This window comes from Dromiciops gliroides, chromosome 2, assembly GCF_019393635.1.
Source record: "Dromiciops gliroides isolate mDroGli1 chromosome 2, mDroGli1.pri, whole genome shotgun sequence".
NCBI classification, from domain to species: Eukaryota; Metazoa; Chordata; class Mammalia; order Microbiotheria; family Microbiotheriidae; genus Dromiciops; species Dromiciops gliroides.
The window spans coordinates 466998595-467016030 of record NC_057862.1 but is presented as its reverse complement, the minus strand read 5'-3'; the positions used below and the strand labels follow the sequence as shown (position 1 = coordinate 467016030).

Genomic DNA, 17436 nt, shown 5'->3' with positions numbered 1-17436 from the left:
TTTAATTTACAATACCATAACATCATATATAGTATATATAGGAAATGAATTTACATTATGTGTTAAAAATCAAATCTCATAAATGACAAAAAAATATAGAAAAAAACAACTTTTAAAAAGTTATTAAAACATCATGACTGGGGGCAGCTAGGTGGCACAGTGTATAAAGCACCCGCCCTGGATTCAGGAGTACCTGAGTTCAAATCCGACCTCAGACACTACACTTACTAGCTGTGTGACCCTGGGAAAGTCACTTAACCCTCAATGCCCTACAGTTTAAAAAAAAAGAAAAAAAATCATGACTTTTGGCCCACCCTGTACATGTGAAGTCACACAAAACATAACTCAACATTGACCATGATGCAAATAAATAAATGAAGCAAGAAAAATAAAGCGAAAAAATAGTGTGCTTCAATGCCAGAATCTTTCTGTCCGGTTTAGGGGTCCCCCATTTCTATTTAAGTTTGACACAAAGCTCTAAATCTTCGTTTCTGTTTTTCCATCAGATTCATCCAGAACATTCCTGGGCACAAGGTGCAGGATCCCACGTTGCGTATCTTGTGCTATATAACCCATAAGCCATCTCTTCCTGCTTTCCAACTGTTTCGCTTACATCCCTGTAGTTGGATGGTCACCCTCTAAGTCTAGAGGGCCCTTTCCAGCCCTTTCATCAATGCACACTTTCGCTAACCCAGAGTTGTCAGAAGGTGGCACTGGATCTCAGCAGTTTCCCAGGACGAAGAAGAAATATGCCTTCACCCAGAGGTGAGCCCCAACTCTGGGGAAAGCGGCGAGCAAAGAAAGGCCCGCGGGTGCACAACCTTGATGGGGAGAGGGAGTGAGAGAGTAAGCGACAGGTACCGGGGCCAGGGAGGCAACGAATGGGTTCGTTTTTACCAAAAGGGAAAACTGAGGCCCAAAGAGTGAGTCAGTGACTTGCCTCAGGGCTGGAACTAGAACAAGCTCAGGGGCTCGGCCGCCCCGTCTGGCGCTCGTCCATCTGACGGACAGCGTCCGGAGAGAGCGAGGCCTGCGCGGAGCTGGCCCGGGAGGGCCGGACTCTCGCCGCGAGCCTATGAGCACTTGGAGCGGAGGAGGGGGGAGGAGGGTGCCCGAGCCCCAGGGCGCCGCAGGCTCTCCCTTCCCGACCTCACTCACCGTGGCTGGTGAAGTAGAACACCATGATGCTGGCGCCAGCAGCGGCTCCTTCTCTGGCCGCGCTCGGCTCCGAGGTAAGGGCTCCGAGCGGCAGCCGGGAAGCAGGACCGAGTATGTCCGTCAGTCAATCTGTTTCTCCGCCGGAACTTTCTCCAGGCCCAGCCCCTCCAACTAGGGACTTCCTGTTTACGTCAGAGCGTAACGTCATAACGTCGCCCTCCCCTCCCCCCCGCGCGCCGTCTTGGTAACTGACACTCTTCTAAAGGGTCTCCACGTGGGTTTGGTAGCTCATTAGAGAGGGTTATTAGAGCTTAAATGCTCAGGTTTTGAGATGCGAGCCTGAAAACCCAGTTTCTCTATTAAGGTGGTTCCAGTTTGTGAAAACAGAAACGGTGCAGTTCAAGTCACTTAAACTCAACAAGCGTTTGTTGGGAGCTGGGACAAAAATAGCAGTAATTTCTGCTCGAAAGGCTTTTAGTTACTTAGAATGTAAACTCTTGGGGCAGCTAGGTGGTGCAGTGGATAGAGCACCGGCCCTGGATTCAGGAGGAGTTGAGTTCAAATCCAGCCTCAGACACTTGACACTAGCTGTGTGACCCTGGGCAAGTCACAACCCCCATTGCCCTGCAAAAAAAAAAAAAAAATGTAAATTCTTTGAGGACAAGCACCGTTTCCTTTTTGTTTTTGTATCTCTAATGCTTTGCACACAGCAAGTTGGACCTAGAACTGTAATTGTACCAGTACAGGGACCTTCCAGGGAGGAAACGGCTTTTACTAAAGTCAGTTTCGGGGAGCTTCGTAGTGGGACCCGGAGGTCCTTAACATGATCATACAACCAGCATGTGTCGAGAGTCAGGTCTTGAACCCAAGTCTCCCTGAGACCAGCAGTCTGGCTCAAGATCCCCTACCCCACCAAATCAAGCTTGGTAAGGGCCCAATAAAAGTGGTTGATTAAATGGCAATGATTCAAGGAGGGCAGCAAGGGCAGGGGAATAAGTATACAAAGTAAAATACGAAATAACTTCTAGAGGATGGGGCGGGCCTTGAAAGGATATGGGGAAAACCTTGTAGGAGGTGATCTTGTAGGAAGTGAGCCATGAAGGCTTGAATGGAGCGGGGAGGAAGGGTGGAGTGGAGTTGGGAAATGGAATGGCCTTCGTGAGGAAATATGAAGTAGTCTACTTTGGAGCTAGGTAAAGATGAGTCATGTGAAATCAGGTAACATTCATATTGTTCTTAAACCGGGGTCCAGAGAGCTGCAAAATTGCACCGTTATTTTTTGAAAATAATTTTATTACTATCTTTGTTTTTTACACCACCAGAATTTCTCACAGTCAGTCCTCCTCCCAGAGAGCAATCCCATCTAACAGATGATGGTTTTTAATTTTTTTTTATTTATTTTTTTGCAGGGCAATGAGGGTTAAGTAAATTTTGCCCAGGATCACACAGCTAGTGTCAAGTGTCTGAGGACAAATTTGAACTCAGGTCCTCCTGAATCCAGGGCTACTGCGCCATCTCGCTACCCCCAACAGATGATGTTTTTAAAGAAAGGAAAAGGAAAAACAAAACCAGCAAATAAATACATCGGAAAAATCTAAAAGTATATGTGATGTTCTACATTTGTGTACCTCCCACCTCTGCAAAGGAGTGGATAGGTGGATGTCTTTTTTACATCTTTTGGGGGTCCATATTTGTTCTTTGTAATTTTGCAACATGTGCTCTTAATTGTCTTGTGGTTATTTACATTTTTGTCAAATCATTGTGTGAACATTGTTTTCTTAGCTCTGTTTACTTATTAATGGTATATGACATTTGTTAGCCATTCCTCTGGCAATGGGTATCTACTTATATACTTCTCACTTAAATCCAATTCATTTGAAAGTCAAGACATCACCCTAGTGATGTTATTGGTCACCTTTCAGAAGAAAGGACAAATTAACACATACACTTGTATTTTCATCTATTTTTTGTTTCCTTTGTAATTCTATGTATTACATTTTATGTATTTAAAAATATTATTTTTAGAAAGGTTTCATCAGACTGCCAAAGGCATCCATGACATAAAAATGGTTAAGAACCCTTGCTTTAGAGTGGGCTCTGAGGATAACAATATCTTCTCTCTGAAATCCCTGAATATTGTCAGACAGGCTGGCAACTGACTTAGTGTAAGTATGGTGACCATATTTTCTGAAACTTTTTTTGGACCAGGCCTGTGATTTTCCTCCCAACCAAGAGAGGAAAATAAAGAAACTTCCTTTCAAACAATAAACCATAGACTTTTAGGTTTGGATAGATAAATTATCTAATCTGAATCTTTATAAATATCTACTCTGAACTCTTCATAGAGAAGGAAAATTCTATTGTAACAATTGGAATAACGCCACCTGCTGGAGACTTACTGTAGAAGAGTTCTGCCCATGAAGCGAAGGTCTTTGAGGGCAAGACCAGGAGTCTTTTCTTTGGCGTCAGGAAGTGACGCAGGCTAGTGGGAGGAAGAAGGAAGAGACTGGCGCTCGGTCTCAGGCTCTTTCCTCTGGACTCTGGTGGAGAAGGGAGCTAGAAATGTGCTCTCCCTTTAATAGATAGGAATCTAGGCCTTTCTCTCTCTTTACCAAATTCTTATTCTCCTTAATAAATGCTTAAAAGTCTAACTCTTGCTAAAGCTTATAATTTATTGGCAACCACTCATTAGATATTTTAGACAGACTAGCTAGAATTTTAGCCCTTAACACTATAAAGATGAAGTAGTGAAACCAGGACTTGAATGCAGATATTTTTTAACTTCAAATACAATGTTTTTGCTGTCTGACTCTTCATTACCCCATTTGGGGTTTTCTTGGCAAGAATACTGCGGTGGTTTGCCATTTCCTTCTCCAGCTCATTTTACAGATGAAGAAACTGAGGCAAACAGGGTGAAGTAGCTTGCCCAGGGTCATTCAGATAGTTGAGGTCACATTTGAACTCAGGAAGATGTCTTTCTGATTCCAAGCCCAGTGCTCTATTCATTTTGACACCTAGCTGCCTATTATTTCAATAGTACTACTTTAATTGTATAGTTATGTATATTAATTGTGATTATTTTTAATTAATTTAATTAATTAAAAATTAATTAATCTTTAATGTATATTAATTTAATTGTATAGTTATATACTAGATTGGGTTCTTGAAAACATTCCTCTTTCAAAGAATTACTTGTCCACACAATTCAATCAAAATTTAAGGAAAAGCTTTTATAATTTGGCACACAGAGGCATGGCTGGGTGAAGAAGCCTAGGCTTCTACTTCCTGAACAAAAGAGAATATGACACTTTTGTAGAGGGAAAAGGGGGTGGGGGAAAAGACCTAAGACTGAAAAGTTACAGCAGTTTGGAAATGATGTTAACTACTTGGATATATGAATAATAAAAATTTCACATTTCTAACTTGAGATTATTGTTAGTACCTGGTCCTAATTACATAGCAAACACGACTGGCTCCAAACTAAGCTTGTAAATTCAAGGAGCCCGGCCAGCTTTCTGGGTGGCTGCTTTATTATCTGTTTGACCAACCACTACCTGGTTAATCAACTACTTTGCTTCTCCAAGGGAAGAGTCATCTCGAACTGACCCCACATTTCTCTATGGTCATAGTGTCCCCCTCAGGGCCAGAGCATCCCTAACTGCACCCAGGCCCACCAGGCTGCTATGACAATACTTTTATTGAAGTCAAGACTGCCTGAAAATGTATATAGTATGTTATTCCCTTAACTTTAACAAATATGAATTACACAGTTCCAGGCTCTACTCAAGGAGAGAGACAACATCAAAAACCAGACATGCTAAGGAGAAAGACTGGTCCTCAATATGTCCCTGATTTCCAGTTTGTTTCCTTAGAGACTTTGGGGATTTTCCCTTTTGGATCAAGGCTTCCCTCTCTTGTTTGAGCTGAAATATCTCACTCTCATCTAAAGGGCTCATTCACTCTGTGTGTTTGTATATTCTAATCTATGATTTCAGTTTGGGATCTGTGGATAAATGGGTTTACTCACTATTCACTATTTGTGATCATCTTTTCTTACAACTAGCATTTGGTGGGAAGGGTCAAGATTTCAGATGTGAGCTTAAGATGCTCCTTTCTTTTTTAAAGAATAATGACAGGGCAGCTAGGTGGCACAGTGGATAGAGCACTGGCCCTGGAGTGAGGAATACCTGAGTTCAAATCTGACCTCAGACACTTAACACTTACTAGCTGTGTGACCCTGGGCAAGTCACTTAACCCCAATTGCCTCACTAAAAAAAAAAAAAAAGAAGAATGACCATAAAAAGAGCTAGAACCATTTTCCCTTCTCATCAAGAATCAAAGTCTAACTTGGAAAGGAATGGGTAGGATTCCCAAAATATCTCTAGCAAAGCCTCCTCCCAAGCCCCCAACAACTAAAACAAAATATGAACATGGACTTTGATGAGCAGTACACTCCTCAGGCATCTCCCTGTCTTCACTAAGTCACAGATATGTGGTCCTTTGGTGGAAGAACACCCCATGCTGACACTCAGCTCTTTCCCTTATCTTTCTGTATCACAAAACAAAGACAATATCACAGGAACTCTTGTTTGTTTTTGCAGGGCAATGAGGGTTAAGTGACTTGCCCAGGGTCACACAGCTAGTAAGTGTCAAGTGTGTGAGGCTGGATTTGAACTCAGGTACTCCTGAGTCCAAGACCAGTGCTTTATCCACTGCACCACCTAACTGCCACTCACAGGAATTCTTGATAGAGAATTATTTTGGAAAATGGGAATAATACTTGTACTACCTCCTGAATGGGAATCATTATCAGTCAGTCAATGAATTAAGTGCCTGCTATAACGCAGGTGACACTAAGAAAGATACTCAAGGACCTCACGATCTAATGGAAACAACATGCAAACAACTGTACAAATAAGCCATATACAAGAATTGATTATTACTGGAAATAATCAATAGATAGAAAGTACTAGAACTAAGGACTATTTATTAGGAGAAGCTTCCTGTCAAAGGTGGGATCAGGGAAATTGGGAAATGGGAATGAGGAAAAGTCAGTGAAAATGTTTAGCCAGGAGAGGGAGTGTCTTGTAGGGACAATAATGGAGGGAAGGGTAGGAGGCCATTTTGGTTATAAAATGTAAGACAACTGTAAGGTTGAAGTGGGGGGTGGGGTGTTGAAGGGCTTTGAATGCCAGAAGGTTTTATATTTGATCCTGAAGGTGATAGGGAGCAATGACAGTTTATTAAATACATTAAGTGATATTTGTGCATGTGCATTGAAGTTTATTGAGTATAATAATCACAATATGTGGAATCAAAGAATCTAAGTTTGAATCCTGGCTATGACTAGTGAGACCTTAGGTGGTCACTGAACATTGGTTTCCTTATTTGTAAAATGAAACATTTGGACTATATGACCCCAAAGTCCCTTTCCAAACAATCAAAGAACAAATATTTCAACACCTACCCAGTGCCAAGTTTGAGGCTGTGTTGTTGCTTTTTTTTTGTCTTGGGGAAGTGGGGGTGGGGTGGGTGGGAAGGCTGGACCAGGGATTTCCTAAGTTTAGCAACCAATGCAGTTGAGCACCTAGTCGGCCTTGTTTTAAGGTGTTGCCTGGGGCACTGAGAGTTTAAATGTTACTTGATCAGGATCAAACTGCCAACTTAAGTCCCTTGTAGGACTTGGAACCAAGATATTCCAGTCTTAAGAGGCAGACTCTCTGTTTAAAACAAAACAAACAGCAAGGGAAGCAAGGTGGTGCAATGCAGAAAGCACCAGCCCTGGAGTGAGTAGGACCTGAGTTCAAATTGGCCTCAGAGACTTAATAGCTGTGTGACCCTAGGCAAGTCACCTAACCTGATTACTGGGGTGGAGGGGCAGGGGGGAGAAACAGCCTCTTGATCCCAAGGAACTTATATTCAGCTGGGGAAAACAAAATAACATCATAGAATTATAGATTTTGAGTTAGAAGTCAAAGTCCAGCATTTTCATATGTAAAATGAGAGAACTGTGGCTCAGACTGAGTTCTCCAGTCTGCACAGGGAGTCAAGTGACAGATGTAGGATTTAAACCTGGGTCATCTAATGCCAAATCCTTTGCTCTGACTTATATGTCTACTTAAATACTCAGTTTTGGGTTGGGGGAGGTCAAGGATAGCCTCATGTAGGAGTTGCTGCTTGAGTTCAGGTTTGAGAGAAGCTTGGGATTCAATGAGGGTGGTGCAGAATGCATTCCAGGCAGAGGGACAGCTTCGTGCAAAGGCACACAGATGGGCCAAATGGGCCTATTTGACTGGAACACAAAGTCCTCGAAGGGAAGCAATGTGTAATGAGCCTGGAAAGTTAAGCAGGAGCCCGCTTTAGAGGGCAGAGGAGTTTACATTGGATCTTGGAGACAATAAGAGATCCACTAGTGATTTTTTTTTAGTGAGGCAATTGGGGTTAAGTGACTTGCCCAGGGTCACACAGCTAGTAAGTGTTGTGTCTGAGGCCGAATTTGAACTCAGGTACTCCTGACACCAGTGCCGGTGCTCTATCCACTTCGCCACCTAGCTGCCCCACTAGTGATTTTTTTAACAGGGTAGTGACATCGTGAGGCCCCTGCTTATAAGATCATAAAAGAATCGTGGGGCTACAATAAAAAATCGCTCTTACAAAACCTAGAGGCCTAGGAGAGGACATTCTACTTTGCCTACAATTTGTAGCAAGCGCTGTACTACAGAAGTGTGGTTGTGAGCGTCCTGAAACAACAGAGCATCCTGGGACTTGTGGTCTTCTATGGACTTGACAGGCGCAGAACGCGCGAGAACTTCGGAGTGTTTCCCAAATTGGAGGGAGGTCGTGGGCGGAACCTAGAACGAGCAGGAGACTCGATTGGACAGCTCGTCGCTCAGAGGAGTCAGAACGGGCGAATGGGAATGAAGGAGGGGCGCGGCCACGACTCGGCGCGCTAATTTGAATACACGTTCAAAACGGTTGGGCGGCTTCTGTAGAGATTAGAACACTGCTTATTGAGCTGCGGCTTACACCCGCTGCCTAGAGGTAAGGAGCCCGCCAGTTAGTCTTGTATTACATGAGGAAGGGGGAGGCATGGAAGGCTTGGGACTCGGCGGAGAGGGGTTAAGGGGAAGGAAAATAGGGTCGTAGAGGAGAACTGGGCTCTGGTCCCGACAAGCTCTGCGACTAACTTGCTGTGTGACCTTGGGCAAGTCACCTAACCTCTCTGGGCTTCACAAAGGACCTCCGAGGGTTCCTTTTGGTGGCTTCTCCGCGAAGAGCCAAAGAGAATCTGCCTTACGTGGGAGGAGGCAGCAGGGGCGCGGAGCGCCGGAAGAGCTGGGTTGGAAATCCCGCCTCGGACGCTTAGCCTGGTGACCCTGGGCGAGTCTCTTCACCTGGCTCTCAGTTTCCGCATCTGTAAAATGGGGTTAACAATACCTGCAGTAGCTACCTCACAGGGTGATCTTGAAAATTCAGTGAGGTCGGTTCTGTAAAGCGCTTCTCAAATCCCAGTTGTAGGTAAATTCCAGGCACTGTTGTTACTAGATAGAGGTAGGGAAGGGGCCGGGGGGTGGGGGGCCGGTTTGAGTGAAGGGAGCGTCGGCCTGAAGACGGGGAAGACCCGGCTCCTACTTACTGGCTGTGTGGCGCCGGACAAGTCCCTTAACCTCTCCGTGTCCCGGGCCACTCTCTAGGGCTGCCCTTAAAGTCGCCTCGCAGGCATTCCCTCTGCATCTGGAAAGGGAAGCTTTCTTATCGGGAAAAACAATTCACCAATGCTGTCCAAAGTGGCTTCTTTTTAATTTGCTGATATTATTCTGCTGCCGGGGGCGATGTCCCCAGTGGCCTAGTGACCCACCCCGGGGCCCTCCCGGGCTCAACTCTGAATTCTTCCTTGGCTCCAGCCGTGCTCTTGGCCTTTTCACCATCAGAAGCTGCTTGCTCTCGCCATCCGGCCTCCCCTTTTTAGTTCCGCTTCTTCAGAAAGAAAACGAAGATAGTCCAGTTCAGCAAACCTTTATTTGGCACCTGTTGTGTGCTAGGCGCTGCGTTAGGCATAGAGAAAGGAGGGGGGAAGCCCCAAATCTGAAGACTGCCTACAATGTCCAAAGGCGTCTTTATCCTCTGAGGGAAGCCTTCCCAATAACACCATCAAATGGTGTTCAACACAGGCAGCTTCGGGGAGGGGAGTCAATCACACCCTCCTGGTGTTGGGGAGCAGCCAGGCTTTACCAGCTCTGTGACCATGGATAAAGTGCTTACGACCTTTGGGCCTCAGTTTCCCGATACTTTCCCCACCTTCTATGAGGAGGAAAACACTTTGTGAGCCTCAAAGCACAAGAGCAATGTGAGGAATTATTAAAATTCCCTTAACTTCCAAACAAACGAGGACAGTGCCTCAGCTTTCTGACACAGCTATGCCAGTATTGCTTTTATGGACTGCTTCTGATATCTAGTTTGTTTTGTGTATTTAGTTATCCTTTAAAATCTTAAATGTTCTAGGGATTCACATAAGATGGCCAATGTTACTCCAAGGAAAAGGAATCAAAGTTCTTCTCAATATGGCAGGTGAGTTTATAGGACCCCAGCCCTGAAAGAAATCTTCCAGACCACCAATCCAACCACATATCTACCACATATCCAACAAGACTTCTAGTGAGACAAGGGAATCTTACTACTGCAATGAAATGTTCTGCATAACTCTGTTGGGAGGTTCTTACTTAGATCAAGCCAAATGTGTTTCAGGCTTGTGAAAAAATCTTCCTGCCTGTTTTTTTGTTTTTTAAGGATATAGGGTTAATGAGGGAATTTATTTTGCACTACTAGACATATTTGTAATGAGTTTTGTTTCTCTCCCCTTTTCAAAAGGGGCAGAAGAGAGAGAAAATTTGGAACTGAAAATAAAATTAAAATCTTCCTGTTTGTCCTTGCTCTTGATCCTTAAAAGTCTCCTATCTCCATGCATATTAATCTTTGGGAGAATGGTGAGGAGGCCTTATATGATAACAACATTTATAAATACAAATACTATGCAACTCTAGTAATAACTTTATTTTCATAAGAGATCAGGAAATTACCTGTTCCCATTATATGGGAATTTTATATTACTCTACTGGTTCCTTTTGACCAGTCAGGTAAATCTGCAGTTTCTGCTATTCTAACCTTTTTAAACATTCTAGAACTCTTCTGTTATGATGAAAAGTAAAATAATTATTTGTGCAGTAACTGAATTGAAATATCACAGGATATCAAAATGGTTTTGTTAAAATTTGATTATAATAAATAAGGCTTTTCTTTACTTTTAACAAATCTAATATTGAAACTCTGCCTTTACAGGAAATATGCCAGGAATAATTCATTCCTTTCTAAAACTGAAAGGATATATGGTTGTGGTTTCTTTAACAAGTTCCCTAGTGCATTTTAAAAAATTATTTTGTACATTTCAAAACCAAAAGTCTGGTGCTGACTTTAGGGGGGAAAGGATTGATTTCCAGCCTTCATGATAAATTAGCGATTAAAAAGGAATATTCTAAACTCCTGGGTATCTGAGGGTGGGTTGGATTTAGGGTGGGTTTTTCCTGGAAGTTGAGTAGAAGGGTATTGGCTGAGACATCTTAACTGGAATTCCCAGAGTGCCAAGAACCAGATAAAAATATAATTGGGAAATGTTTAGCAATAAGTAGAAATACATCATAGATAAACTTGTTTTGTGGTTTTCTAACTCAGTATGTGAGATTTGAGTTTGAAACCACTGGGCTGGCGTGTTTCAGATGGAGAAAACACGAGTTAAAGCAACTTCCCTGATAATGTTTACCTAAGAAAATGGGTGCTTATTAAAAATGCCTTTCAACCAGGTCAGTAAAGTATCGATACTATGGTCTATTCTCCAGGACTTAAAAAAATAGCTTTCTTATAAGATGCTTCTTTGTAATGGCATCTTACTCAATGACATTTATTAAAATAGGCTTTCCAAGGGAAAAAAAAATCTTAGAACCACAACTAATTAGCACAAAGGCGTGGGATCACATTTTTAGTAGGGTCCAATAATAAGATTGTTTTAGTATTATGTGCTGATAGATTTGAAGTAGTAATGCTCAGTAATGGGTGTTTTCTTTTTATAGCCTATTATTTAAAAATCCAGTGAAGAAAGTCATATTGGACTTTACTGAAAGTATGTCTTCATCCCCAAGTGGAACCCCGAAAAAGGAAATGTCCCAAATTAATGATAAAGAAAATGTATGTTACCTGTTCCAAGGACAGCACGTTTCAAGTCAGTTCAATAAGTATCCACTAGAAACAGCCTGTGCTATTCAAAAAGGGGGGGTAACCCCACTGAAGTCTCCACAGCAAGGTTCTCCCTTCAAATCTGCCATGTCTACCAGATCCTTTTATAACAGAGATAAATGGTACCTGAACCCACTGGAGAGGAAGCTTGTCAAAGAGAGCAGATCTCTTTGTCTGAAAAATGATTATGGATATACCAAGCCAATTCCCACCTTGACCGAAAAAAAACATCAAAAGTTGTTCAAGAGGACAAACTCTAAAGTAAAAAGGAATTCAGCTCCTAAATATGGAAGTTATAAAGGCATTAAAACTGTGTCAAGGAATGCTATCAAACCCCAGCAAAACAGAGTGATTTTTAAACCAACCACGGGGCAGGAGGATGATACCCATGAACTGGCGAAGAGTTTGACCCCAGCTCCTCGAGTTCTGAGTCTAAAAGTTAAGCCCCAAGTGACTCTCCAGAGTGGAGCGGCATTTTTTGTGGCTGGGAAAAAATCCCACCCTTTGGTCAAAAAAGTGATTTTGGATAGTCAAACAACATCTGAAGTCAAGGCAAATAAGTCTAAACCAGCAGTGATTATGAATCCTGGTTTGCCTAGCACTAAGGAAGGAGAGACTTTTGAGGTAAGTCAAGTTTCAGAAATCACTAGAAGAAAGGATGTACCGTGGCACATTCAGCTTAAGAATTGAACAGAAAAAAAGGATAACTGTTGAGAAATTTCCTGAGATTATTTATATAGCAGTATCTGTGGTATAGTGAAGAGTATTTGACTGGGAGTCAGGGGATCTGGATTCTAATCCAACCCCTGCAGCTCACTAGCTGTGTGACCTTGAAGGAATCCTATCTGGGCCTCAGTTTCCTCATCTACAAAATATGCTGTACTACGTGTGATTTCTAAGATCCTTCCAGCTCCAATAATCAGTGATACATCACTCAAGAGTATTTGGGAGGGGCAGCTAGGTGGTACAGTGGATAAAGCACCAGCCCTGGATTCAGGAAGACCTGAGTTCAAATCTAGCCTCAGACATTTGCCATTTACTAGCTGTGTGACCCTGGGCAAGTCACTTAACTCTCATTGTCTTGTCTGTGAGTCTGCCCCCCCCCCCCCAAAAAAAAAAAGTATTTGGGAGAAACAGAGAAAGGAGACTTTTTTCCTTCCCATAGTCTGAGGAACATCAAAAGGAGAAGTAAGCTTTTAGTTGCCAGCATTTGTGGCCTGAGAGTTCCACAAAACACAACTTGAAAGTCTTTGATATCCTAATGTTATGGCAGTACAGGGTATGATGCTACATGATAAATATATGTTATTCTGAAATGTCATAGACTGACCTTCTGGTAACTTAAACTTAAATTAAAAATAGTTTACATCAACACACAAAAACTGTTGACAAGGTACAACTGACAAGGTGAAAAGCAAGGAAAAGACCAGGTGTTAAATATTTGTCTGAGATAACCTGACTGTAAATGTTGAAAGGTAATGGATTTATTAATAATTCATTGCTGACTGGATAGCAAGTTCCAGACCCAAAATAATATTCTTTTAAGTATTTCTATTTTTTTATTCTTAAATGCATCTAGAAGAAAAGAAATATTATTGAGAATTTACAATTTAAAAGTCATAAATGTGCATTTTTACACAATGTATCATGAACATATTTTGTGATCTTATTAGAAACTAAACATCATTGGTGATTTTTTTTTCTCTGATTTGATGTTTATTTTTTAGAGTCCAAATGGTAGAGTTATTTCTTCTAAAGAAAGGGAGCTTGTTGAGGATAAGCCTTTTTCTTTAAAGGAGTCTCACAAGGAGAATAGTAAAAAAGGTAAGTAAAGTTAACACAGCTTTTTCAAAAATTAATAGTTCATTGTAATAATATTTTAGAAAGCATGCTGACTTGGAAATTATATAGTGGCAGCTGTATTGGGAAACCTTGGATGGTTTGTACGAATTGTAGAGTGGATTTCTGTCCCCAGCTATGTATGGGTGTATCTATTCTACCCTCCTTTGACCAGTTCTGATGAAAGTAAGGTTCAAATGGCTTTAGTCCTTTCTCCACCTTTCTTCCTAGGGTATTCCTTTTTCTTCCTCCCTTTCCTTCTTTTAAGATCACCCAAACTAAACCCCTCCCAGGCCCTCTTATTTGATTCCCTCTGATACCCTTGATGAATTTAGGGCTTTGAGGGAAGATTTGTATAATCTCCCTTTTACCTGGACTGCTAGGTGATGCAGTGGATTGAGTGCCAGGCCTGAAGTCAGGAAGACTTCCTGAGTTCATATTTGGCCTCACACACTTATAAACTGTGTAACCCTGGGCAAGTCACTTAATCCCTTTGCCTCATTTATAAAATGGGGACACATTGGAGAAAGAAATGGCAAACCACTCTATTATCTTTGCCAACAAAACCCCATGGACAAAGTTCATGGGGTCAAGTAGAGTTGGGCACAACTGAATGACTAATAACAACAACAATCACTTGGAATGTAAATTCTTCATCCTTAATTTTGTCATCTTTGATTGCTCAGTTATATTTACCTTTTATATTTCTCTCAACTCTGGTGCTTGTATTTCAAAACTACTTAGTTTTGGCCATTTCATCAAGAATACTTGAACAAACTCTTAATTCATTAAAGCTCCACTTTTCCCCTGTAGTATTATTTTCAGTTTTGTTAGGTGAGTTATTCTTGGTTATAAACATTATCTCTCTTGCCTTTTGCATTATCACATTGCACACTCTGCTCCTAAATGTGGCTGCTGTGTTGTGTGAGCCTGACTTTGGCTGCCTCGTATTTGAACTCTTTCTGGCTGCTTGCGATATTTTTTTTCTTTGACCTGAAAATTCTGGATTTTATTATGTTCCTGGAAGTTTTCATTATTTCTCATGGAGAAATGATTCTCATGGATTTATTAACTTTTGTTTGGTACATCCTGATTTCCAAGGAGTCTATTGCTTGGATAAAGTTTTGAATGTCTAGCACTAAGGTATTTTTCTTCTGAATCTTTCAACTTTTAAAAAAACCCGTTTCATTTCTTCTAGGAATTCTAGTTTAACTTGTATCCAAAGTGTGGGGTGGGGTTTTGTTGTTGTTATTGTTGTTGTTGTTGTTGTTGTTGTTGTTGTTTGAGGTTTTGCTTGTAGAGTCGGAGTCATTCTCTTCAGGGTTTTGTATCTTGGATAGCTTATTATCATAATAGCTGTCCTCCCTCCCCTTTTTTTAAAACTCATTCTCCTAGTCTAATTTCCAAAACTGGGAATTTGTGTTAGGGCCAGGCTCTGTTGCACATTTCTAGAAAGAATGTTTAGGCTTGATTTAGTTTAGATTTATGTTTTCTGGGGATTACTGCAGCTTGCTCCAGCATTGTAATCTTTTCCAGATCCTGTAATCTCAAGATCCTCTCAGGCCCTCCAACCTTTAAGTCAACCCAAAGCAATCTGATATAGAGCATAGTCCAATTGCTGCCCTTCTGGTCTTAGCTTTTCAAGCTCCTGGTGCTGGTTTGGGTCTGGTGTCACAAATGTGGACTTGCCTCTGGTTAGACTGAAGGTTCCAACCCTGTATTAGCTGGAAGGCTCTGCAGGTTTCAGAGCAACAGAATTTCAGGGCCCTCTGAGTTCCTTGTCCTGTTCACTCAACCATAAGCCCCCACTCCAGGCTCACAGCTGTTGCTCTTTTCAGTTCGTGTTCCTTATTTGGTACACAAGGTCAGGCCACAACTGAGCAGTCACAGGTGGGCCACCTGGAAATAGAGGTCCCCTCCTCAGATCACCCTGGCTCTGTTACAGCAACAGAGCTTCCAGTTGGCTCCTGTTCCTACTCCCTGCATAGTCAGGCCTGTCCCAGCCCAATCTTGACCCCTTCTTGCCCCAATTTATAGTTAAAGTCCCCAGTTCAGCCCTTATGCTGTAAAGCTCTATGTGACACCTTCCTGGCCAGACTTTGTCCACAGTGCTCACTGTCTCCCTATACTGACCTGAGATGGAAAAAAAAAAGGCCACTGACTTTTCCTTGTATTTCTCCAATATTATTTGGGCTATTGCTCTTTCTAGGGCTACTCAAAGAAGTAGCTGTAGGAAGATCTTGACTTTACAGCTTCCTCCTATTCCATCATCTTTGTGGGTCTCTTGAACTGATAAAAAATGAATAGAGCAAAACTAGGGGAACAATTTGTATAAAAACTACAATAATGTATAGGCATCTGGGTGGTACAGTGGATAGAGCACCTAGCCTGATTCAAATCCTGAGTTCAAGACCTGAGTTAAAATGTAGCCTCAGAGACTAAGTAGCTAGCTGTGTGATCCTGGGCAAGTCACTTAACCCCAGTTGCCTTAAACATCCGGGCCCATCTCTATTCATTCTGATGTATATCTTATCCCTGGACCCAGATGGCCCTGGAAGAGAGAGTGAGGTTGGTGACCTTGCACAGCCTTCCCTCACTTAAATTCATATTCAGTGCAAATCATGACATGACTCCAATGTCATGGTCCTCTTGGAGAACGAAGGACAGATAACAACAGTTTGACTTTACCTTTTGGTTCTAATAGCTCTGGATGGTTTTTATATGATTTCTCAAAATAGAGTGTCTAGGCTTTTTCCCCCCCTTAAAATTCATGATTTTCAAAGAGTCTCATCAATGATTTTAAGTTCTTTTGTCTAATGTCTGATACCACATGTTTTTTTGGTGTTTTTTTTTTCACTTTCAGTTTTGTTCTAATATTTCTTGCTGTCGGGGAATCGTTGGTCTCTTTTTAGTCTATTCTAGTTTGTAGGGAATCTGTTACTTGGGTGGAGTTTACCACTTTTCTAAGCTATGTGTTTTCCTTCCTAATTCTTTCCTCCAGAGCTTTTCTTTCCTTTTTTTAGGACTACATGAGTCCTAATAGAAAATGCCTTTGTTCCCCTTTTGAGTTTCTGCTTATAGTTGTCATAGAATTCCTCTTTCTGTATTTTTCTATATGTATAGCATTTTTAATATTGATCAGTGTGTTTTAGTTTATATATCTCTGAAACTTTGTGCTAGGGACTGGCTCTACCCCATGCTGTGCTTTTGGGTTCATTGGCCTTGCTCTGCATCCCCTGGGTTCGTAGGCTGACTTTTACCACTTGGGCTAATAAAGGGAGCTGCTAATAACCTCAGAGTGAAGGAGCCTTCCCAAGCACTGCACTGGTCTTTGCTATTCCCCAAGGTTCCAAGACTTTCCCAGGGGAGCCTTGTATTCTTGCTTGCCTCAGACATAGCCTTCCAGGCTACAGCATTGCTGCTAGCTTGTTTGCTGAAGATGACACTCACTTTGCTAACAGCTCTTTCCCATTGTTGCCTTTGTGAAGTTCTGGGGTAAAAGAAGTAACAACTAATTTTTCATTGGGTTTCCTGATCATTTTTTGAGCTGTGAATTTTAAGTTGGTTTTTTTGTTTGTTTTTGCTAGAGTAGGTATGTGGATGCTGGGAGACTTCTCTCCATTCAGGCAACTATCTTGGCCAAAAGCACCTCCCTGCTTTTCTTAATATTTACTCATGATTAAACAAGTTTGCAGTTTCCTTTCTAATCCCAAAATCATTCTTCTTTGCAGAGAAAACAGAAGCAAAGCAAGTAAAAGATGGGCACTTTTGCCTGTTCCACCCACCCTGAGCAATGGTCTCTTCCTTTCTGTAGTCTTTCTTTTTCTCACCACTATAGCGTGTTGCTTTCCTTACCATCTTTTACTCTTTCTAAACTTTAGTCCTTATCTATTCTCTTAATACGCTGTCCCATCTGCCCTTGCTTCCAAGTTCTAGCCACGTCTTTTTAACATCTGTCCTACTAAATGAGTCCATTTTAAATAACTTCCTTTTTCATTCTCACTGAAATTATTTTTTGTGTTTCTTTTTTGTTTTGGTTTTTTGCAGGGCAATGAGGGTTAAGTGACTTGCCCAGGATCATACCCCTAGTAAGTGTCAAGTGTTCAGGTCCTCCTGAATCCAGGACCTGTGCTTTATCCACCTCACCACCTAGCT

At 41.8% G+C, this 17436-nt stretch overlaps 2 protein-coding genes across 3 annotated transcripts in view; one reads left to right on the top strand and one right to left on the bottom strand.

The window, feature by feature from the left end:
* Positions 1-1334, bottom strand: part of CCDC25 (coiled-coil domain containing 25) — a 32360-nt gene extending 31026 nt beyond the window's left edge. The window contains 1 exon segment of the mRNA XM_043983285.1: positions 1159-1334. Within this exon segment, the coding sequence (XP_043839220.1) occupies positions 1159-1183 (25 nt within the window). The 5' untranslated portion in view covers positions 1184-1334.
* Positions 550-17436, top strand: part of ESCO2 (establishment of sister chromatid cohesion N-acetyltransferase 2) — a 31859-nt gene continuing 14972 nt past the window's right edge. Inside the window, exons 1-4 of one of the 2 annotated variants that reach the window (XM_043983283.1) lie at positions 550-765; positions 9661-9726; positions 11280-12066; positions 13170-13266. In XM_043983283.1, coding sequence (XP_043839218.1) covers positions 674-765; positions 9661-9726; positions 11280-12066; positions 13170-13266 — 1042 coding nt within the window. In that variant the 5' untranslated portion in view covers positions 550-673. Of the gene's footprint in view, positions 766-8099; positions 8200-9660; positions 9727-11279; positions 12067-13169; positions 13267-17436 lie in introns of those variants that run through there. The other variant, XM_043983284.1, reaches the window with a different exon arrangement.